Source organism: Grampus griseus, assembly GCF_964374135.1.
Source record: "Grampus griseus genome assembly, chromosome: 14".
Taxonomy (NCBI): Eukaryota; Metazoa; Chordata; class Mammalia; order Artiodactyla; family Delphinidae; genus Grampus; species Grampus griseus.
The window spans coordinates 71,288,717-71,314,047 of NC_139008.1; the positions used below are offsets into that span (position 1 = coordinate 71,288,717).

At 46.0% G+C, this 25,331-nt stretch overlaps 1 protein-coding gene across 1 annotated transcript in view; it reads right to left on the minus strand.

Annotated features, from left to right (window-relative positions):
* Positions 1–25,331, minus strand: part of PTPRT (protein tyrosine phosphatase receptor type T) — a gene marked incomplete at both ends in the record, with an annotated part of 1,086,576 nt that overhangs the window by 263,594 nt on the left and 797,651 nt on the right. The window contains 2 exon segments of the mRNA XM_082671082.1: positions 18,129–18,231; positions 19,571–19,772. Coding sequence (XP_082527208.1) covers positions 18,129–18,231; positions 19,571–19,772 — 305 coding nt within the window.

The following is a 25,331-nucleotide window of genomic DNA, read 5'->3' on the forward strand; positions in this document are numbered from 1 at the left end:
TGATATGAGAATCCAGTTATCTTCTACAAGCCAGTCTTGAAAATATTAAATCCAGTTATCTTTTACAAGTCGGCCTTAAAAATATTTGCAAAAATGTGAACAGTGCACCTCTTCTCCCTAATTCATTTTAAAAAATATACATTGTTTATATTAATATGTAATGAGTTTACTATTATTTTTTTAAAAATATAATATGTTTAAAATGTAGCTTTAATTTCTAATAGGGCATATTGATATTGTTAGACAAAAGCCACATGAACAAAAGCTCTTTGGGACTTCATTATTTTTTAACAATGTAAAGGGGTCTTGGGGCCAAAAAGATTGAGAATCTCTGATCTAATAATACATTGAAAAAAAAAAAAAAAACAGAAGCGCTATCAAGATCCTCAAGGGTTTCTCACTCTTGGCACTATTAGAATTTTAGCTGGATGGTCTTTGTTGTAGGGGGCTGTCCTGTACATTGAAGGATGTTTAGCAGGACCCCTGGTCTCTATTCACTAACTAGATGCCAGTAGCAGCCCCTAGTCCCAAGTTGTAACAACCAAAGTTATCTCCAGACATTGCCTCTGGGGGCAAATTAACTCTGGTCAAGAACCACTGTCACTGCTATAGGTAAGTGGTTAAAGAATGTTAAAAATATAACTCACAAAAAAGAAATGTCAACAGTATAAAACACGGAAAAAAAAATCTGCTTTGCCAGTACACTGAGAAATTCGGATCAAAATGATATGTTCCCATTTAAAACCCATTCAATTATCAAAGTAAATGTAAATTATAATATGCCATCTCAGTGAAGTTATGGTAGAACACGTAGGATTATACAATTCCAGCAGCACTGTAAATTGATTCATCAAATTGGGGAAGTAATTTGGCAAAGGCTTTCAAGACTCATAAACACCTTTATGACCTGGAAGTAGAAAGAGCATAGATTCTAAAAATCTGCATCAAATTTGAATTTTAGCTCTGAATCTTACTAGTTGTATGACCTTCCTTTAAATATTTAAATGATATTGGAGATCTAAAGACAATAATAATGTCCCATAAATGATTACTGTGAGAACTGGATTAGATAATAATGTAAGTAAACTTCCAGTTAAAAGTGGAAAATTTAATGCACTCTATTTACTTCCTCTCTCTCCTGAGACCTCACTAACATGATGGTAAAAGATGAAAAAGCATATAAATCTGCAAGGAAAAAAAGAACAGGAGAGGGGCCATTAGTGGATGACAGGGTTCAACAAAATTCTGGAAGACTGAAAATGGTCAGAAGAGTGCTATCTGTGCTATCTGTTGCGGCAGGACACAGAAAGTCAAATCATAAAGAGACGTGAATAAAAATGGAGTTGATTTGCCCAATGGATCTCAAGTGAGACTTTGGTCTTGTGGCAATAAAATGTGGAGGATGTGAAAGTGAAATGTGGGGCTGAAAATAGGGGTGTTGATCAAAGTCTATACCTGAAAGTATCAAACCCTGGAACATGGGCCTCTACATATCTACCCCCTACCCCTCAGGCAGGAAATAGGAGGTTTCACCTCTGGAGAGTCTGAATGCCTTCACCCCCACAAAACAGCACTTCTGGTCAACTTTTACAACATCTTACTTTTAAACACTGACTACCAAAGCTCACCAGTTAGGTGAGAAATGCCCCAACATGAAAGAGAGTAGTCAATTCAAATGGGGAAAAAATGACTCCAGAGGAAACAGAGATAATATAGGAGTCAGCAAAACCTTTATCACTCTCCAAATCAAAACATTATCCTCAGAAAAGAAATGACTGCTTCCAAAAACAAGAAGTGAGAAAAATATGAGAAAAATAAAATCAGACAACAGTAAATAGCTCTTAAAAGGAAAAGCCATGATTGCTGAAGTTTTAAACAAATGCTAGACAAGGTTGGTTATTTTTCCAGAAAATAGAACAAAATGACCAAAAAAACACCAAGAAAATCAAAGAAAAAAAGAGTATTTAATAGTAAATCTGAAATGGTAGAGCTCTGTTGGAAGAAAAATGTATTAATAGTATAATAAAGGTATTGCCTGCATAAAATAGAATCCTTGTACATTCTATGATGAATTTTAAACAAAACACTGCACAGAACAGGAAGAATAATGAGAGGAAGTATAGCATAATGGTTAAGAGTCAGGCTTTAGAGCCAGACTGTCATGTTTAAATCCCAGATTAGCAACTTACTAGTTGCATGATCTTGGGAAGTTACTTAATCTTTCAGTGCTTCAGTTTCCCATCTTAAAACAGGGATACAATTTGTTGTTACCTCACAGAGTTTTGATGAGAATTAACTGAGTTAATATAGATAAAGGACTTAAAATAGTGTCTAGTACATAGTGAGCTTTAAGTTAAACATACAATACTACAATAAAAATAGTATATCACTTGGCACTGAAGTAGCCTGCTTTTGTCAAATAATAAAATTAGCTATTGTATATTTATTTAACTAAAACTAGTGGTATAACTACATTGGGAAGCTGGATGATTCAAGACAGACAAATTCTCATTTATAATAGCGGGAAGTAAATAGATAATGTCTGTAATCAGTAACTTTAAAATAGCACATTATGTAGTGACATTGCCAATTCCCAGAAGAAATGGCAAAGAATTAAAATGCAGTTGCCTCTGGGGCACAGGACTAGGGGGTTGAAAAATGTGGAGCAGAGAATGGTTTGAATATTTGATTTCCCAATTATGTGCGCTTGTTACTCTGAGGTTTTTTAATTAAAGAATGAAAAAGGTTAATACATATGAATTGGCTGTCAGTGCCTGACATATAAGCGTAGGCACTCAATATATTTTAGTTCCATTTTACTCATTTCAGTAATTCCACTCGCGGGGATTTTTTTCCTATCTAAAGATACAATACCAAAAGAAAAGCATGAATAAATATATTTATTGCTGGGTTATTTATAACAACAAATAACTGGCAATGACCCAAATTTTCAACCATATGGGAATGGCTAAGAACTGCACAAAAACCTGATGGAGTGATATAAACCTCAAATATTAAGTTTACTGTTTCATATGGCTATGGAATGGCTAAAACCTACCACAAGCAAATACACACACACACACACAAACACACACACACACCCCTAGCACAAGCAAATACACACACACACACACACACACACACACACACACAGAGTCCCTGATGTGTCTAGACTAGAAAACAGGAACCTGAGAAAACCAAGATGTCTGTAAAGAGGAGATGGAGACAGAGTATGTCTTACTTCGTCTGGTCCCCAAAGTCCCTAACAGGGGGCTCACAGCTGCTTGGGTCACTATGCAAGGGGAGTTCCTTCCAAAAATCAAGGAGTATCTTTTTGTGCTGTGGCCTTTTATACTTAGAATTCACATCACTATTCAGAAAGAATGCATACTAACAAACTATGCCATTAATAGCAATTATTTCAAATATAGGAGCCCCCTTCCTCGTCCTACAATCAGACTCAACATTAGCAAAGTCGTGGCTCACCTGGAAGTCATTCTCAGCAGAGGTTCAGCCTCCAGCTCTACACTGCTTTGAAAACCCACTCATCAGTAAAGATATTGATGAAAACTATGTAACAACAATGAAAAAAAGGGACAATGTAACGCATCTGAGTCCTCATAAAAGCTTACAGACAAGGCCTATAGCTCTCAAAGATATGAGCTGCGCAAGCCAACTTCTCTGCGTCTCAGTTTTCTCACCTGAGAAAGGGGGAGCATTTTTGTCTACTTCAGTGTGATGTTGGGAGTATAAAATGAAATGATGCTTGGGAAGTCACCAATCACAGGTTCTGATCCAGAGAAGGAGTTCAAGAAAGCTCAGCTGGATGTGACTCTGGCTATCTGGGACCCAACTCCTCAGAACTGTGCTTCTCAAACTCTGGCATGTATCAGAATCTTCTGGAGGCCTTGTTAAAACAGCCAGATGGGCTCCATCCCCAGACTTCGTGATTCAGCAGGTCAGGGGGAGGGGCCTGAGTATTTGCATTTCTAACAAATTCTCAGATAATAACATTGGTCCAGGACCAAATTTTGAGAACCACTGTCTTACAGGCACAAAAAACTAACTGGGATAAGTGTTGAGACTTTGGAGAAGGAAGAGAAAAGCAGGTGGAAAACGTTTTCCAAGGGCTCCTCATCTTCCCTTGGTCCAGATGCCCACTAGGTAGACCTTGGTTTGTCAACTTCACCAGTTCTACCGCTTCCCCAAGCTCCCTTTCAATGCTCTCCCCCCTGAACTAAGCCTCCCTTGTCAACTTGCTGAACTGAAAGATTACAACCCTAGCCCATCTGCCTGCAGCCTATGTGCTGACACAAGAGGCTACCTGTTTAGGTTCCAAGAAATTACGCATTCGTTATGGAGGAAATTAACACCTCAAAGCAAACTATAATTAGGAATTCTTCAATTTAGTTTATGCTTTTTCAATTAGGCACTCTATAATTTTAATCATGGGAGCATTAACGTGTTTCTGTAATTGATATACCTGTGGTATAATTAAGCCTGGGAAACACATTGCTCTAAACCTGAATGGAAGTGATTGTTTCCCTTCACACTGGCGGTATTACAGGTCCTCGAATGGAGAGACGGTGACAGTTTCAAAGGAGCCATTTGTGAGCCACGGAGGCCAATGAGAGAACTCCTGGCTTTGGAAATATGAAGGCTGTTGCAGACCACGTGATGCCTTTTGAACATCTGGCTCATGTGTAGACGTCTGCGACCAAAAACTTCAACTCCTACTGTGACTTTCAAAACATTCCCACCATTGGGAACTGCTTTGGACAACTATTCTTGGAGACTAACTTCAATTAAGCAGGAAAAGGGTGTCCTGGCAGGGGAGACGTTATCTGAGAGCTGTGGGGAGCAGATGGCTTTGAATTGAAGAAACTGAACAATAGGCTGAAACAGCCTGGATGGGGACCAAACTCCTTATTTTTTCCCCACTGATTCCCATTCCCACTTTCCCTAATTCTGATCCTCTCTCTTAACTTCAGCTCTGCCTTTTAGCTCAAAGTGGGGCCTGAATCCTCTGTGGAAGGTAGTTCTCTTGGGATTCTGAGCAGTTCTGCAAATTCAAGGAATTCAGAGGCACACGGAAAAGTTTTTGTGCTTATTCAGACTGAACCTCTGAGCTTTCTGAAGGTTAAAAACCTTCCTTTTTTTCCCTCTTCTTCCTGCTCTCCCCACAATAGCAAATTCAGATTTGCTGACTGCAATAAAAGGAAAAAAGAACATAATCAAAACTGGCCCAGGGGGACAATGCATACAGATTCCCAAGCCAGCTGAGTGACGCGCCCATGTCGCAGTAGCATTCTGGCACTCAATATATTTTGTCTGATCTAAGAAAATATGGAACTTTTTATAGAGTGAAAGTTGGAAATGGATTTGTTTCCTCCCAGGCTGCTCTAGCCTTCCATGAAAGAATACAGATTTGTTCAGAGACTGACTCTCAGTCTCACCCAGCATCTATCTTCTACCTAAGCCCCAGTATCTGCACAAAAGTGATATATTCAGATATGCTATCAGCATGCAACAACACAGCATGTATTTCAGACACCAGTCATTGTCGTCACCATAAGAAGAAAGGGGTATGTTTTTAGCCCCCATGCGGCAGGGATAGAGAAATAAGCTGGCAGGAATCCCAGCTCAGACCTTACAAGCTAAAACTGTTGATCTGCATGTTGAAACATCCATCAGAAAAGACGTCAGAGTTCCAAAAGCTGTAAAACCCACAGGGGCAACTCTACAATCAGATGTAAAAGAATTGCTTCCCCACATCATGAGAATGAACAAACAACTGGCACCATAGAGGAAAATACTTGGTTTCCCGTTACAATCTCTTTTCTCCAAACCTGAGTCTACCTATAGGCTAGACCGGTGGTACTCAAGTTGTGGTTCAAGACCAGCAGGATCATCATCATCATCTGGGAGCCTGTTCAAAATGCAGATTCTTGGGACCAATTTCATTACCCCTAGGGATGGGCAGGGGTCTCTGTATTTACTAGGTCTCTTGGTGATTCTGACAGCCGATAAAGTTTGAAAACTCTGGGGTTAAACCATTTCCCAGACTTTATCCCAGGCAAGGGTGATGCAACGGAATTTGGGAAATCCAGTTCAGTAGGTCAGGGTCTCAGCAGCAAGTCAGCCCAGTCAAAGGTCTCCTTTGGCTTTTGGTGAGACTTACATTTTCTGCATTTGAAGCCCCCCCCTTATATTTCTTATTTCTCAGGACAGGATTCCTGACCTTTACCTACGGCTTCAAGTGCCTACATTAATATAATAGCCTGTTGGAAACCAAATATGGGCCCTGGCCTCTTTCTACCAGCCCTCCCAGAGTCTAGAGCAATGCAGTCAGATAGAATTTTCTGTGGTGATGGAAGTGCTGTTCAATATGGTAGCCGCTAGCCACATCTGCCTACTGAGGACGTGAAAACGTGGATAGTGCAACTAATGGACTGAAGTTTTCATTTTGTTTAATTCTAATTAATTTAAATTTAAATAGCCTCACATAGCGGTGGCTACAGGATCAGACTGTGTAGGTCTGAAGTTTTGCCCTTGACCCCTCCTTGTGCTACTGGGGCTGCTACCCCTTGCCCCGGCCATGAATATTTACTTAGTACATTTATAACCTTTGTAAGTTGCTTGGTGAGCCTACACCCAAGTAGAAATGCACTGGTTAAACAGCAAACCCCAAGCAGCTGTGGCCAGGCACGAAAACGATGGGTTGTACTGTGAAAGGGGGTAAGTACAAATTTCTTCTGCCTAATCGTTGGAGACTCTAACCTTTAAGGAGTTCTATTCCTACTAAAAAGCCAGGGCTTTCAGGATCACCTCGCTCACTGCTGCTGAAAGGAGGCAGGTCTGAGCACCCGCAGGCAGCAGGAGCGAGCATCGTGCAGAATGCTTTTTGGATGAGAGGAAACCCCCTTGGATTCTAATGTGGCACAGATTCACGCACTAGCTCAGAAGAACATCAAGAGGTTGGGCTAGGGAAATGCACTCGATGGAGGCCAACTTGAAAGTCTGACCTCTGCGTGATGGCAGATAGAGAAACTGAGAGCCATCCGCTATCAGCTGTGCAAGATCTGAGGCAAAGCAGTGATGCAAACGGTCACAGGGCCCAGAAGAGTGTGAGGAGTGAAGGTCAGCAGAAAACAAGTGGGAGAAAAAGTGAGACCCAGGAGCGGCGTCACGCAGAGTCGCTGGTGCTCTTGTGAAGGGTCTCACCAGGTCCTCAGGGTGGGAAGTTTAGCATTATAAGAACTACATCTACTTAGACAGCCCTACCATCCATAGCCTGGCCTCTTTGTTCTTTAAAATACTTGGCTTCGCCTTGAATCCATTACCATCCATCTACCATCACTGCCGACACAGTCACACCCAGAGCCATGTTACCCCATAGCAGGGTTCCATTACTGAAGCTTCGAGCATCTTATTATCTAAATATCAGTATCTTGCCTTTCCGGCCTCTCCCAGCTTTGGACCCTCGGCACAGATTCTTTAACAGCATTGAGGTCGCCTGGCCCTCAGTATCTCCATTATTTGCACATCTACCTTCATAAGCATTTTTAATCAAGCCTGGACCATATGGTCCACTTTTAAGCACTTTGGTTGATATCATCATCTTCCTTTTCCCATGTCCTGGGTCAAGTTATGTGTCTTCCTTCTTTTCTACTGTAAGAGCTGCTTGGAGCTCTTAGAGAAAATCAAATCACAACATGTCAACCATCTCCTTTTCTTTAAATTATTCTGCCTTTGGCTTTCATGTTTTAACTCTGCCCTGGTTTTTCTTCTACCTCTTTGGCCACTCCTTCTCCATCTCCTGTGTGGTTCCTTGATAGAGTTTCACAGAGCTCTGTCTGGTTAGTCTACACTCTTCCTGGATAAGCTCATCCACTCCTCCCATGCTTCATCCACCACCTGGATGTTAATGATTCCCAAATCTAAACCCCCTGCTCTGATGCCTCGCCAGCACTCCAGGTTTGGGGAACTTAAATAGTCCTATGGTAGGAGGTGAACATGGCGACCACACTCTCCTTTCCCTCACACCAGTAAGAGTCTCTGTCTCCATCTGTCCAGATGGCAGACGGTCCAAAATAGAACACTCCTTCGTTCTTCGTGTTTCAGCAACTGAGCCTGCTCCATTTAAAATATTCCTCCTGAAATACCTGTTTTTTCCTCCTTGGTTTGAGCCTAAGGAACATGATCCAGCATCATTTAATACCAGAGCCAATTCTTGGGAAGCTGGGTTGCTTGAGGGGCTGATCAAAGAAGACCCGCAATGCAGTTAGGATGTGCTGAAGCGGATGCAAACCCTCCTCAATTATTTGGGTTTCACCCTTCTTCCCTTTTGTTTTCCTGGATGATCTTTCTGAGTGCAGCTCTGGGCCACACTTGGAGTCCCCTTGGTAGTTTCACTTGTAGTAGTTACAAGTCTCTTTAATCATAGTTACACGTCCCATTAGCTGCCATATTTAGAGTGTGGGACAGCCCCAGTGCGTATAGCTCTGCAGTAGCATTTATCCCATTTTTCCTTATTTCGGTTGCTTCTTCTCCTGTGTGGCTCCTCCTCTTTCCTAATCCGGTGTGATGAAATCCCAGCAGGCTGTGAGACTTGGCAAAGTGCTATTACTTGCAGAGCTAAATCTCACAGTTTATAGGGGAGTGCCTCTTTCCCATCTCCCCACATCATAGTACTCCTGATCTCCAGACCCCGGCAGAGGCAGCCCAGAGAGCTGGGGAACTGAGTGAATCAAGTGATGTTTCAAGAAAGAACATCTCAATGTAGTCGCAGTTTCTCATCTCTACCAGCGTGGACAGGGTCTCATGAACTCCTCAGGCTGCCCCACGTTAATAAGTCCTCTGAATTTTCATCTCCCCTACCTTAACAGGACACCATCACATGCTGATATCTGAGAATCAGATGGTAATGATGCCAGGTTTGCTCACTGCAGCTCCATGGACCAGCAAAACCCTACTGTGGTTGCTTCACGTGACCCCACTCTGGGCTTCACAGTCATTAAAGGAATCCTGGAGGAAATTTGTCAATTGTTTCCTTTACTTCCCAACAAACTTTCTTCTTTCTTTAAAAGCCGGCTGGATCTCCAGTTCATACTGGAGCTCATCACTCTGTATTTCAGAATTTCTAGTCTTAACTAGCCGTACCTGTCAAATGCAGCTGGATCAGGGATTCTCATCAGGCAGTGAAGAGAACTTGCAGTGACCTTAGAAGCCATTTGCCATGTCACACTGTCTCCTGGTATTCAGTGTGACATACCCCTGGCCCTCCAAGCCAGAGCTGCACCCTCTGTGCACTATGCCTCAAGCAGCCCAGGAAAGCGAGCTGCAAGTCCTAACTGACCTTGGAGAAGGTCCCCCAGAGGTCCCCAGGGCTCGCCAAACCATGCGTCTGGTCCCAGCCTGTCCGTGCCCAGTTGGTTTGTAACTCTCCCTTTCAGTTCCCAGACCACCTTTACCACCGTTGGCCCCTCCTGGATAAAGTATTCTCATAGACCTTTCCCTCCCTCTGTGCTCCTTTGCTCAGAGAACGGCACCATCATCCACCCCATTAACCAATCTAGAAACCTGGGAGCCACCCCGGACAATGTCTTTGTCCTTTACACCCACCCCCCACCCCACAGAGGAGTCATCGCCAAGGCTCGCCCCTGTTACCTCCTCAACTACTGGACGTCCATCACCTTCATTTCTCACTGGGACAACTATAACTGATCCCAACTCTTCCTCTGGACCGCTCTTGTCCTCTCTGATCTGTTCTCCACACCGACGCCAGAAAGACCTTTTAAAAAAGACGGATCATACTGTTCACTTGCTTACAATCCTTTCTCTGATGCCTCATTGCTCTTAGTATAAAAGTCCTTGCCATGGGAACAACACAGCCCTGGGTTACCTGGCCCTTTCACATCCAATCTCATCACGTGCCATCCTCTCTTGCATTTTCTCCCCACTGCAGACCTACCAGCCTCCTTTCAGCTTCTCTCACATTATCTCTTGACCACCCCATCTGGGGCTGATCCACCTCTTACAGGAAAAAGTGAGACATAGAAGGAAGAAAAACCAACAAAGTGTGCGCTGTCGAGCAGGTTCCCATTGTGGGAACCCGGGGCTCAGTCCTACTGGGGGTGTGTGGCATGCACCTCAGAATGGTCCTTTCGAAGGATGGGAGGCAAGGCTCTGATGCCTGGATTCTCATCCCACGCTGGCTGAGAGTTCCCCTGTAGCACTAAATTATTTGCGTTCCTCAGCTGTACCTGCTTGCTCAGGCTAAGCCAGATCCATGGGGCTTTGGAGAAAGAATTAGAGCCAAAAGGCAGGGGAAAAAAAGGGGTGGGTGCTGGTGCTGGAGGTGGGATCCTATAACTGCATGGAACTATCCAGCTTAGCCACAGCTGAAATCAGAGGTGGGATGGGGAGGTGACATGGACCCCATGAGAATGGGCTACAGCTGACAACAGTCTGTCATGAGTGTCTGTGGCACTGTTAGTTCAGAGCTGCATCTGCCATTAGGATGGCAGCAGCGTGTGGGCCTGTTTAGCTCATTTCTGGGTCTCCAGTGCTCAGCACGGTGTCTGGTTGTTTGCCGAACTTCAAAGTATTTATTGACTGAATTAGTTAATGAATTGATAAACAAATGAATGAGTGAACAGATAAACATGATTCATCTCCTAGGATCTGGTCTCACCTCTCCTGCTTGGTTCTGACTCCATGTACCCGCTCTGGTCCCAGCATTTATAAGGTCTCAGTTCAGGGAGCTCATGGGAGTCTCCACACCCCTTCTTGAGGGGCTTTGGATCTGCTCACTTTGATTTCACAACACCAAGTGGCATCTCCAAGTAGAGGGCACTGCCCTTACTCCTCGTTGTGCTGGTCCTTCAGTGGTTGACACCTCCTAGCCCTGTCTGCTTGATTTGGTGTTTCTGAAAGGTGCTCAAATCTGAGAATGCATTTTTGAGAATCGTTGTGAGGATTTTGTGACACCCCTGGAGACAACTGCACATTCCCTGACACGTCACATGCACGCCAGCACCATCTTGCAGTGAATCTTACACAGTGGTAAAGGACACCTAGCAAACAGGCATTCGCTGCAGCAGGACTCTGAGAATAATCCTGCCAGGACTACCCAGGGCAGGCAGCCACCCCTTCTCTCAACAGCTTGGCCAACCCCGGGGCAAACTGAACAACTACCAATGACACTTCACATAGTTTAGCTTATTTGACCTTTAAAACAATCCGTGACATGGGTATTCCCATTTTATCAACAAGCAGCTTGAGGTTCAGAGAAATTAAGAATCTGACCCTGAGCCATCAGGTAAGTCAATTGCATAAGGGGATCTCATTCTAGGAGCTTCTGCTGTTCCAGTGTATCCAGCTGGGAAGTCAGCTGTGGCAGGAAGAACACGAGAGATCTCAGGTGTGAGCCTGTGGGACCCCAGTTCCTGCCCCCAAGGAGGTCACAGGCTGGTAGAGACTGAGACTGCAAGTCCCCCGCAGGGGAGGGGACAGGGCAGCGTGGGAGCCCAAGGCAGAGCTGGTGCATCCTGCTGCAGGATGGGAGATGGTCCCGGATGTGGCAGATTTGACCCGGATGCTGGGGAGGTGGAGGATGCCATGCTTGGCAGAGAGAATGGCACAGACAAGGGCTTGCTGCTCAGAGAAGCCTGCCAATGTTCCCCGTACCCTTCAGGACAAAGTCCAGATCCCAAGTGAAGATCTTTACCTATAGCTCTTGCCCACTTCTTTGCCTCTCTCCTCATCTCTGTGCCCCGCACACAACATGCACCTCCTCTACCTCAGCTCCTGCACATGTCGCTTCCTCCTGGGCCACGCTCCCCCTCCTCTGGCAGGTCTCAGGCAATACTGCCTCCAGGAAGGCCTCCTGGCCCCTGAGCTCACCAGGCTAATGATGGCTGCCTCCGCACTGAACGCTCATACACACCTCCAACCAAGTACACAGGCTCATCCGCACTGTTTCTTTTACTCTTTATCTCACCTATAGACCTGCACGTCCAAACGGTAGCCACGAGCATGTGTGACTCTTTATATTTAAATGAATGAAAATAAAAATTTTAAAGCTCAGTTCCTCCGTCGCACTCGTCCTATTTCAAGCGCTTAACAGCCACGTGTGGTTAGTGATGACTCCACCAGACAGCAGATATAGCACATTTCCATCAACGCAGGCATTTCTATTGGACTGAGCTCTCGCAGAAAAGGAGGCAGGTAAAGACAGTGCATCTCTACTGTCCCAGTACCCTGTAACTACCAGGTACCACCAGATTTGCTGAATTCCTTACTTACTTAGCTGTTGTTTTTTTCTGTTTTTTTTTTGTTTGTGTTTTGGACTACCTACGAAAGCCAAACCCTGTCCCAGAGAAAGGAATCCATTAGTGTCAAACTTCCAGGTTGCCTGGAGCTCACAGTCTAGTGAGGGGCATGCAAGAAACGAAACCAAAGAAAACATACAAACAAATGTATAACACAATTAAAAGCTCATGAAAGAATGATGAAGGAAGCGTACGTGGCGCTGTTGAGGAAAACCTGCTAAAGGGACAGAGTAAAAGGAAATGGAATCAGAAACGAAGGTCAGAACCAGATTCAGATGGGCCTTGAATTCCACGCTAAGGAGCTTGAACATAATGTGGTAGGAAGCCAGTGACCCATTTAAGAATTTTAAGCAGGAAAGTTAACTTGATCCAATCTGTGCTTCCAAAACACCAGTCCAGCAGCTTGGTGGGGGAGGGATTGAAGAAAGAGGAACTTAAAACAGGCAGACCAGAAAGCCGTCCTGGCAGGTCAGGAGAGTGGGGTGGAGAGTGGCAGAGGGAGAAGAAAGAGCTAATCCCAAAGCTCCCAGGGGCTGATGGGATGGGAAGGAGAGAGCAGGGGCTGGGGTGGGGAAGGCATCTTCAAGGAAGCCCGCTGGGGATCCAGAGGAGGGTCTGCTACAGAATCTGGGGCTCTGCCCTGGACTTCCCTTCAGGGACTGCATTATGGGTGATTAATTCACGGCCGAGTTCCTTTCTTATGAAGGTTACTACAGTTACATCAGCACGACAGGTGGGGTGTGTGGGAAGAAACCTTGGCGTGTGCCAAGCTGAATATTAGATTCTAGTCACTATTTGATTGATCTTTTAAGCAATTCTGGGATTCTGTCACTTAAAAACCAATAAATCTTTGAAGGCCTGGGGAAAGCAATGCAAAAGCAATACATCTCCATTGTGGAGTATTAGAAAAAGAGGCCACACCGCCAAGGTGGTTTGGCTGGAGCGATGAGGGTGCAGGAGCCCCGCATGGCCATCTTCCCTCCCCGTCTCCTTGCCTCCCTGTATGCTCAGTCCTACCAGTCAGAGTCAGAGCCACAGGGCTTCAGAGGGGCAGTAAGCAGTACAGCAGGGCTGGAGTTTGGCTCAACCAGGGTCAGAGCATTACTGGCAGAAGGAGGAAGAACAGCCTGTGTGGGTGTGGCCTGGACGCTGAGGCTCAGGTGTGAGTCTGTTGGAGAACAGGAAGACTCTCCGCTCAGAGTTATGCTGGGCCTCACAAGTTACCGGCTGCGCCCACACAACCAGAATTGTCTTGTCTACCCCTCGTTCCCTAGGTGGAAGAGATTCACTCCACAGCATCCCACCAGAAGGTCACCCGGGCATCATGTGACATCCCAGGCACGAGGAACTCAGAACAGTGAACTCAGAGGCAGGAAGCTAGGTCCGTGGACTACGTGTAATGAGCTCTGTGACCTTGGGCCAATCACTTAACATCTTAGATTTCAGCTTCTCCTCTAAAAGGGAGATGGTGTTTCCTGTGCAGCTTAGCTACTGGGTGAGTGACGGTCAGATGCTACAATGGAATGAAAGGAACTATCAACTATAAAACACGATTCCGGGCATCCCTGACCCAGTGCACCTAGGGAGCTCTCAGTGTCCTGTGGTCACAGAGTGAGTTTGCTGTTTTCTCAAGGCTCGTGCTTCCCCTGCCTGCAGGGCTCCACACTGGTCCACTTGGCTGGGTTGTGCCCATCTCTCCAGCCCATCTACTCTTCCTCTCAGTCAATACAGTCACTGTCTGTACTGGCTTCATGTTATCTTGTTTTGCCGGTTTCGTTATTGTTTCCTTAATGGCTTAATGGTCCCCTCCCTGCCCCGTTCACATGTACACTTACTGGATGAAGCCTCAGCACAGGTGTGTGTCTCTCTTGCCTCCTGCTGTATCCTCATTGCTCACCTCAGTTCCTGCTCAATAAATATTTGTTGAATGACTTAATGGTCAGCTGCCTCCCACGGGGCACTCCAGTGCCCAGAGTTCAGGGTGACAAAGGGTTAAAGTAACTGAAGTCTACTGTGATATTCCACTGCTGTCACTGCGGTCGTTCCGGAAGCCTTGCTGGCTGGCACTGATGAGTCTCTTCCCTTCCTGGCAAATGCCCAAGCAACTGTCCGAAAATAACTCCAGAAACTCAGTGTCTACCCACCCTCAGTGATCTAGAGCCTTGAGAAGAAAAGCAGCCAGGCTCTTCCAGACACCAGGCGTTGCCCCTTTGAGCAGTGACATTTATTTTAAATTTGTTTCCGATGGAAATGTCACCAAAATACATCACATATGACTTTCTCCTAGGGAGGTGGTGTGGCTAGAGAGATGTGAGTGTTGGCTTAGGGGTGACTGAACGGGGTTTAAATTCTGCCTGCACCACTTGCTCTTTTCATGGCTTGGGTCAATGCACTTAGCTTCCATGTATCTCAGTTTCCATATCTGCACAATGGGGAGGCTATTACGGCGATGCTGTGACGTTGCAAACCATTTACCTATAGTGACAGGCACTCGGCCGGCGCGTGCTCATCAAATGGAAGCTAGTTGGCTCTTTTAATTTGAAGACGTGGGACCTAATGGTACATTTTTTAGGGTGAATCAGGAACAACAAATGAATACCCGTGGCTGTGAGGGGCAGCAGGGGCTACGGCATGTGGACCTCCTTGTTTCTTGAGTCCCTGTGTCGGTTTTGTAGAGTTGTCCTGTTTTTTTCGCTCCCTGCCAACTGTCATTTCTCCCCGCTACTGGGGCATTTCCATTCCCACCTACTAATTTACTGTGGTCTTAGGATGCACGAGCTCATTAAACAGATGTGCAAACTAAGTCTGTAGGCTCAGAAGGAAAATGTAAGGGGCTTCTCTCTGTGGAGGCTAGAAAAGCTTTCCCAAGGACATTGGTTTGGGATGTTTGCTGGTCTCTGGAGTCAGGCAGGCCTGGGTACGAGTCCTGGCTTCAACACTTACAGACTCTGTGACCTTGAACTTTAGTTTCCTCATTTCCAACAGGGAGATAATAGTACTACTCATAGGTTAGTAGAGATTAAATTCTTGGATCACAGGAGTTGCCCAATAAAACATGGTGACAATTACTCCCATCTGTGTTCAGCTGGCTTTGAGGAGTTTTCAGAGGTTCACAGACAATCTGATTCATCCTGAGGATGGGTACATCCTGATCCTCTGTACAAAAATTAACTTTATTCCTATCACTAGGAAGGACACAGATTACTTCTTTCTCAGGACAACTAGAAAAGACATTTTTCTGAATCTGTGCCAGAAAGAAGTTAGGGGCTCTTAAGGAAAAAGCAAAGCCCCTCCCTTCCCCACCCTGAAATCAGGGTCTTTGGAAATTTTAACAGGAAGGAAGTGGGCAACACTGTGACCCTATAGAGGGGTGGATTTGCAAAAACCATTTTGCACAGAGCTTCCTAAGTTCCACAGAGAAGAAGCCAAGCTAACAAAGGAACTAACTCCCTGACAGCCTGCGCTGCTTTGGCTCACATGTACATCCCATTAAGCTTTGGTGAAATATCGCCAGTGTCTTCTTTCCAGATAAGGAAAACTGAGGTTCAGAGAGATTAAGTATCTTGCCCAAGGTCACACAGCAGCATTAGGTCAGCATTTGAACCCAGGTTCACTGCCACGAACTCACATCCTTTTCATTGCCCCACACAGCAGCCAGAAGACTGTGGGAAGCTGGGCTGAATCCACCGCCACCAGGGGCGCCAGCTGACCAGGTTCTCTTGCTGACAGTTTTGTAGGCTTGTAGCAATGAAAGGTGACACTTGGGTCTACCACAGAAAGGGCCTGGGTTTTAGGGCAGATCTGGCCTCTGACCCTGGGTCAGCTGCTAACTTGTACAATACTGGGCTTCTCTTTTCTGGGCCAGACTCTTGCCATCTGGGAAGCTTTCTGAGACTCTGAAACATGCCCAATGCTGCTGTATGACAGAGGTAAGAGCTGTGAAGGGGAGGTGAGACACGGGTGGCCAAGATGGAACGTGTGATTGGGCACGTGGAGGACGTGCGTCCAAGCTCAGCCTTCCTACTCCCTGTCTGTGTGCCCTGGCGCATTTCTGCCTCAGTCTCTTCATCTGAAAAGGAGGATAACGTATCTCAGTGTATAGAGGGAAGTAAATGACAATGCGGCGTAAGAGTAACAGGAAGAAACACAGTAACTCAACAGCTCCTTGTGTGATGTCAGAGCCACCATCCGCTCTGGCTCATCACAGGTAGGACAGTCCTGGAACAACCTACGTGTGGAATGTAAGGCAAATGTTCTTAGTTCAGGTGCCCACAACCTCTATCCACACCTGTTTGAAGGCCTGAAGACCCACCTTACTTAGGATAGAACACTTTCTGAAGTCTAGAGAATAGATGGGAACTTCCAAACCGGCAGGTGATTCTATGTGCTCCAGTGCCTGTAATTCCTGGGTAGAGTTGGACTCAGGTTGGCAAACAGGCAACTAGAGCATCTCGACAGCCTCCTTCCCGGCTGGTCTCCCAGCCTACGGTATCATAAAAGAGACACCGCATGTGGCCATTCAGTGGCTCCCCAGGGCCCCTCAAACAAGGCTGAGCTTCTCAAACATGGCCCTTGTTCCCACCCCACCACTCCTGCCTTCACCTTTATGCTAAGGCAGATTTAACGATTCCTGGTTGCTCCCCACGATGACAAGCTTCCTCTTTCCTCCATGCCTTTGTTCACGCTGGACCCTGTTACCACTCTGGTGAAATCTTAGACAACATTTAAGATATAGCTCAGTGTCACCTCCTCTGGGACTTCTCTCCTGTGAGCTTGTGTAATGGCCTACGCGCATCTCCACAAGCATGCCCTGTAGTGCAGTTATGTTTTCACATTTCTGTCTCCCTAACTAGAGTTTGACTTTCTTTAGAGCGTGAGTTATACACAGCTAGTTCACTAGCCTGTCCCAAGCACTTAAACGGTACCTGACACGGAGTGAGAGCTCAAGAAACGTTTATCGAATGAATGAATAAGTGAATCGTTTTCACCCCCCGTACGCTGCTCCATTCCTGGCATATAAAATACTCCATGCATGCTCGTTGAACTGAACTGAGCTAATCTGAAAGCTGTTCTACCCAACACTCTTGCTTGGCTTTCAGGGTCTGTAGTCCCTTGAGCTCCGAGCAAAAGCCAGCAGTCAACATCGGAGCTGCTGCCCTTGTACATAGTGTAGCTTATTTAAAAGAGATGACCACCTTCCTGACAGCCATGAGCCCATGGACTTCCATGGGATCAGCTTAGCTACTGAGATGCTTTCACTGCCTGGGCTGTAGGTACACTTCTGGACTCCAGCAGCCTCTTGTTAAAATCAGCAGTATGACTCTGAATTCAAGTCCACTGTGGAACACCAAGGCCATAAACTGGACCAGCCCTGAGGTCGTGTCCAACTCATAACCTCTGAGCAGGTTGTTTTCAGCATTCAGTGAATCTGTCTACTTGTCTGTTAATGGCAGTTGGACACGTAAAGGTGATCTTGCCAGGATGCCGTGTTTCTGGGCCTCCAAACGGACTAAATACATTTACCATAGATGTGTTCCAGAAAGTTCTCTCCCAGCCCTCCTCAGGTCCCCATCAGCACATTCCCGCTAAACCAGCCCCAGTGGCCCACAGTAGGGAGACAGAGCTCCTGGCTCAGTAGCCCCTCTGAACGGGGCTTGGGGCTGCGGACCCTTTTCCTCCAGGAAGCCTTGCTCCTGGCCGGCCTATGGGCATTGCCAGTGACATCATTCAGCTGGAGGCGTGCCCGGTGCAGAGAAGGAAAATGGCAAACGCCAGGTTAAGCACCCTCCTCACCTGACAGGGGCTCCCCGAGACTGAGCGGGCTTCAGCATCACTGTGATGGTCGTGTCTGTTTCATTCAGTGGGGTGTCTGTGTCATATTCAGGCATCGATGGAGCTGGACAGAGAACAGAGAGAAGGGAGCTTAGCAAAGGTCCCAAACCCCTCTCATCACCTCCCTCGAGACACTCAGGATGCCTAGAAGGGAGGTGTTTGGGGAAGGGTAGGATGAGAGTCACATGGCCTCCCAGGCTTTCAGCAAAGGAGGCCCTGACTTCCAACCTGCCTGTAGGTTCCTTCAAGGTACAGAAGAGTCTGGAGAAGGGTAGCAATGATGTGGCTGGTAACCCTCGTGAATCAAGAAGTTCCACACGAAATAAACAGATGAATGCAGGAGATATAAGTACTTAAAGATGTGAATGCAGATGTGAATGTCAACCCTAAACGTATTTAAAATGCAAATGCAAATTACAGCAGTGATGAATTAGTCCCTCTTATCTTTTTTTTCTTCCTGAGATCCTCCCTTCTGATGGAAGTGTAACTAAATCTAATCCCTTGGGAAGGTAATTTAGCCATTTGTATTAAGAGCTATTAAACCCACATCGGTTTTAATTCAGTATCTCAATTTCTGGAATTTAATCCTAAAGTCATAATCCGAGCCAAGGAATTAAACTTTATTCTGTAACATGTTTATTGAAGCGTTATTTTATAAAAACATGGAAGCACCCAATATATACAACCACAGGGGAATGTTTAATTAAATTACGTCCGTCCACTTGACAAAACATTACAATGAAAACAATGTAGCAACATGGAAGATGCTTATGGTTTAAGGATAAGTGGAAACATTAAGCTACAAAAAACACGGTGGGTCTGTATCTATGCAAAATGTGGATGCAGACGAGAACTGCACGCGTATTCTGAAAAAATGTAAATTGTAAAAACGGGGTCTGAGATAATTCTGCTTTGATGCTGTCTGGTGGGGGAGGCCACCCTACTGGTGATGGCAGGTGACATCCTGGACTGCTATGGCTCTGTAACAGTCATTCACTCATTTGTTTGTTCATTCGTTCATCAGACGTTTGATGAGAACCTGTGCTGTGCCTTGCACTGTCAAAAGGAATACTCTTGAAAATCAATCACATTTTTACAAACCAATCTGTGTGGGGAAAATGTACTATTTAAGGCAACTGTGTGCTAGATAAATTATTTGGTGAATCACTCAGCATTCCCTCTGGTCTAGTCTAATTGATATATTTTTTTATACTTTAGGAAGTTCATGGATTAGGATTTCTTCATGAGATTACAGCACTGACACACAAGGGACTGCATTGTCCTTGCTGCTCCAAAGTCACATGGTGACGGTTGGCTCTGCCCTTTTTCACTCCCAGGAATATTAGGAATGGAAAAAACCACCACCACCACCTTTCTTCCTTTCCCCTTCCTAGAACAGATACCTGAAATTTTGGTGGCGATCCTGGTGGTAACAGGGGGCCCAAAGCCCTTTGCTGTGCTGGCCTTGATGGTGAAGGAGTAGGTGGTCCCGGGGTACAGACCCACAAAGAGGTGGTGGGTTTCATTCCGAAGCTTGAACACTTTGCCCCTCTGGCTGGAGAGGTCGGCACTCGGGTCCAATGAGCCCACGGCCTTGTAGTTGATCTGTACAAGGAGCCGGCAAACAAACATATCAGTGCCTCACCCAGGAAGCTGGGTGGAGTCCATATGGAGGAACAACAGGGGAGGAAAGCAGGAGGCGTGTGAGCTTGGTCAGCACTTCTGCTGTTAGCATCCACCTTACAGATGATCCCAGCCTCCCAGTGCTCTGGAGCAGCGCTATCCAATAGAAGTAAAATTTAAGCCACATACATAATTTTCAATTTTCTAATAGTCACATTAAAGGAAAAAAAGTAAGATCATAAAGTAAAATTAATTTTAGTAATACATTTTGTTAAACCCAGTAGATGTAAAATATTATCATTTCAACCTGCAATCAACATAAAAATTAATGAAATATTTTATATTCTTTTATTCATATTAGGTCTTAGAAATCAAGTATATATTTTACCATATGGTGCGTCTCCATTTGGACTAGCCACATTTCAAAAGCGCAGGGACCCCGTGTGGCTACTGGCCATCACATTGGACAATGTGGCCATAGAGCAGTGTCCAAGTGTAGCATCCTGATAAGAATTATCTGGAAGCCTAGTTAAAAATGCAGCTCACGGGCTTCCCTGGTGGCGCAGTGGTTGAGAATCCGCCTGCCGATGCAGGGGACATGGGTTCGTGCCCTGGTCTGGGAAGATCCCACATGCCGTGAAGCGGCTGGGCCCATGAGCCATGGCCGCTGAGCCTGCGCGTCCGGAGCCTGTGCTCCACAACGGGAGAGGCCACAACAGTGGGAGGCCCGTGTACCGCAAAAAAACAAAAAAAAAAAACCAAAAAAAAACCCTGCAGCTCATGCACCCCCTACTGCACATGGCGCTCTCTGGCGCTTTCTTGTGCATTATCTAGTTTTTCTTCCCTAAAACCTTGCGTACGTCAGAGTATTTATTCTCATTTTAATGTTGGAGAAGCTGAGGCTCAACTGGCAACAATTTGTATTAAACCAGCGCTTTTCAAAATATCTGTGGTGAAGACCCAGTCGTTTCCCAGTCCACTGCAGACCCATAATGATCCGAAAAACACATCACACGTGACTCATCATGTGAGTTTGGCAACAACCAAACTGTTCTACGTTATGTGCAAGGAGGCGTGTCCACTGACCACACATACAGGTGTCACAGCAACGTCAAGGCCCTCAAAAGTTTCTAGATGCTCACTTTCAACTTCTGCACTTATCCTGCTGTGAATGTAACAAAACAGCTGGCATCCCTGGCACTGGCCCCCAAGGATCACACTCTGAGAAGCACATTTCTAAATTACACAGTTGTTAAAGAGGCAAACTCAGGGTTTTTTTGTTTATCTAGTTTGTTCTATTAAAAGTGTTTTATTAGAGTATAATATATATACAGAAAATTATACAGCTCAATGAATTTTTACTAACTGGACAGGACCATCTAACCACACCCAATCAAGAGACACAACATTACCAGACCCGAGATTTTCCCCTCATGCCCCCTTCCAATCCTTTCCCTCCTCCCCCCAGCACGGATACCCTCTACCTTGATTTCTAACAGCATAGACTAGCTCTGCCTGGCTTTGAACTTTATCTAAATGGAATCATACAGAGTGTACTCTTTAGCGTCAGCTTCTTTCTCTCAACGTCCTGTGTGAGATTCATGCTGCTGTCACATGCAGCCACCTGGCAGGCATTGTCACGGTTATTCGGTGTCCTATCACTGACCCAAGACTAAACCCAGATCTGTTGAGTTTCATTCGTTCACTCATTTGCTCCTCCACAACCATTCCCCGCATACTCCTGTACTATTCCAGGACCTGCACTGTGTGCTCCCATGCCCTAGCAAATGGATGCAATGGACACAAGCTAGGCCCTGTCCTCAAGGTCTTCTGTTCCAGAACGAGGTAAGTCAACTACACAGACACCTCACATCACTTTGTCTTTTGTCAGGAATGTCCCATGCTTGTCAGGAAGGCCAAAGCCAGGCAGAAAAGGTAATATACCAACTTTACTTCAAAAATAAGCAGTTGGCTGTTTCTGGCTAGGGCACCAAATGTTCTGGAGAAAGCAGTAACCTCTCTCCCCTATGAAGCAGGAGCAGTGCAGTGTAGCAACTGATGTCACATGTCGAGGACAGAGGCCAGACTTTGCCTGAAGCACAGTGAGCCCAGGAGGAGAAACGTACAGAACTGAAGGAACTGGCCATTGTGCTAGCAGAGCTGGCAGGGGCGCCCATCTAGCAGATCCCTGGGGGGCCTGGTCACCCTGCCTACTCCAGCCCTTCTCAAAGGCAAGCACTGCAAACACCTGCCTCTCTTTGTCTGAGGGCTTTTCCCCTGGGTACGCACAGGAAGTGCTGGTTAATTCACACCCCCCCGAGACTGGATTAATGGGAGTTGATAAATACATTCCACGGTTCCTCTTGTGATACCCCCGCAGCATCCCTGGGATTTCCCCGAGGGATGCCACTCCACTTGCCTCCATAGGTAGTTGACTGGAAAACACACCCATCGTTGCCTACTTTCTCTCCCTTCCCCACTCCCTAGTATTTCCCACACTTCATAATCTGCTCGTGCTCAAATCCTTGCCTCAGGCTCTGCTTCTGAGAAATGCCAAACTAAGGCGAAGTGTTCAGGGAGGTATCTCAGGGGAGAACTGAACTAATACCTGGGGGTGATACAGAGTCTAGGAGCACTCTAGATTCTAGGCAGAGGGAGCTAACCAGGCAAAGACCTGGGGTGGGGAAAGGCTTGGGAGAACCAAGAAGAGTCCCGTGTTGACTGGACAGTGGTGAACAAACAGGAGAGCTGTGTGCAGCTGGATTCCAGTTTTCCCCAGCGGCAGAAGGCGGCAGATGTTTGGAGAGCTCTGGTGTGTCTGCTAACCCAGGCCACCAGGGGAGAAGACGTGCTGGAACATCCTTTGCAAATTCTGCCCCCGTCCCCTGCCTGGGCTGATGGCAACTACATTGATATACAGACAATGGGTGGTAAAATTCATGCCTTATTTACTAGCCAATTCCTTTTCTGTGCTCCAAATTCAATCCAGAAGCGACTCAATTTCCACCTAGCTGTCAATATAATATACTGTGCTCCCCTGCTCTCCTAACCTTTCCTGCTATTACAGGATCCTCACTTACTTGTAATGAAACACTATGAATAAATCAATGTATGTTAATATAGCGTGTCTTCAATTTTTTATGAAGGACTTCACCAAATCTAATTCCCACTGCTTTGTCAGAAACAGTCTTTGAAAAATTTAACTTTCAAGTTTTACGAAGTTAGTGCGGGATCGGGCTGGGGGGCGGGGGGAAAGAAGGAAGGTGAGAAAAATGGAATGGGATGGAGCTGGGACCGTAAAATGCATCCTGCAATGTGACTCTTCACTTGGAAGTGGAGAGAGAGGAAGATTTGTTAGAATAGCAAACATAAAGTAAGGAGGTAGTAGGGGAAAGAGTGCTGAGCTGCACAACAGCCCTGGGCTCCAGGGATGGCGCTCTGGCTGCAATGAAGTGCTCAGGGCCACCCCGGTCTCTCCTGGTCGCTCTCAGTGGGATCCCCAGCCACAAGCCAGAGTGAGCCCTTCATAACAAGAATCCAGTCACCCCCTGGAATCAAAAGGGCAATGGTTTCCCACAGCATTCGGAATTAGGACCACATTCTTACCCTGTGGTTCTCCATCACCTCACTGCATGAGCTGGCCTCTCTTGCCCTTCTATCTTTTTTTAAAAAAAATATTCATTATTTATTTATTTTGGCTGCGCCAGGTCTTAGTTGTGGCATGCGGACTCTTAGTTGCAGTGTGCATGTGGGATCTAGTTCCCTGACCAGGGATGGAACCCAGGCCCCCTGCCATTGGGAGCGTGGAGGCTTATCCACTGGACCACCAGGGAAGTCCCCTCCTGCCCTTCTATCTTGCATTCTAGGCCTCATTTCAGTGTCTGAAAAGAGCCATGGTCCCTTTTGCCACAGGGCTTTTGCACCAGCTATTCTGCCAGCTCAGACACTTTTTTCCTTCCCTTCACCTTGTTACTGACTCCCCACTACTTTTATACTGAACCATGAAATTATTTCATTGATGAGTCCCTTTGCCATCAGCCCAGAAGTCGAAAAAGTAAAGCCTGAAAGCCAGATTTGGTTCATCGTCTCTTTTTGTAAATAAAATCTGACCAGAACACAGCCCCACCATTATTTCTGTACTGTCTGTGATAACTGCTGACACGCTACAAAGGCAGAATTAGGTAGTTGTAACTCCACAGAGTCTAACATATTTACTCTCTGACCGTGTATAGGAAGAGTCTGCTGAGCCCTGGACTAGACTTTAAGCTCTAAGAGAGCAAAGATCTTATGTGGTTTTTGCTCCGCATTTTTCCCCTTGGATAAATGAATGAATGATCAAACCAGGCTATGCGGCTTGAGCAATTTGCTTAACCTCCTAGAGTCTTGGGCTCTTGAAGGGTAAAATACTCCTTTTAATTCCAGTTTCTGTCTTGATTTATATTGCAGAATGACCTGCAGCTTCTTTACTCCTGGAAGGCAGCCCCTTTGTTCAGAAGTAAGGCCCCAGGGGGGAGTCCATGAGTGACTTTAGCCTGTGCATCAAGGCGCCAGCTGCCATGGACCAGGGAACATCTTGGGAAGAACAGGCAGCCCTTCCACCGTGGGCTGACGAGGAGGGGGCAAGACGGGTGGGGAGAACAGAAAACAATTTCCCTCAAAGAGCCCATCAGGAAGGGCCTGCTTGCGTATTGAACGTGCTTAGATTGAGCCAGGCTGTGCTCCAGGCACTGGGCCAGGTACAGGGTTAGACCACAGAGGTTCCACGTTCAAAGAGAGCAGTTGACAAGTTTCTGGGCCTGAGGATGAGTTGGTGGATGGTGGTTAAGGGAAGATATGAGATAAAGTAGAGCTGAGGGAAGTGGCCAGGACTCAGAAGCAGGTTGTTAGAAGATGCAGTCATGAAAAAAACACCATTTTGGAGCACTTACTCTGTGCCAGGCACTGTGAAGAGGGACTCACATAAAATTCATCTCATTTAATCCTTAAAAAAAGATGGTGTGGATTCTTTATGGTTATTCCCATTCCTCAGCTGAGGAAACTGAGGCCAAGAGAGGTGACATGGTCCAAGTGCGAGCCAGGGTGAGGACAGCTCTGCGTGCAATCAGGCAGCTTGCTGGAAGGACAGATGGTGACCCGCCATTCACGAAGTGTTCTCTGATGCCTCGGTTTCACCACAGTGGGTACCACGATGCAGCAAGAACCTGGATAAGTCTATTTGGAAACACAGGGATGCCCTGGAAGGACCTGATTGCTATTCAAAGAGCTCATGCCCTAACAGATGACCCCTATTGAGGAAACAAACCCACAGTGGCATCGATTGTCAGTGCTGATAGCATAAACTGGGTCAAGACCTGCCCACCTACAGCTTGAAGATGCAGAAGCACCCTCTATAGCTTAGCATCCTCTCCTCTTGCTACTATACATGTGGTGTCTTCATCCTAAACCTTTTGGGGAAGGGAGGGTTCAGTACCCTATGTTATCCATTCCATCTGCTCCTGACTTTCTCCAGATGGTTTCCAGTCCATTTTCTGGAAGTCTCAA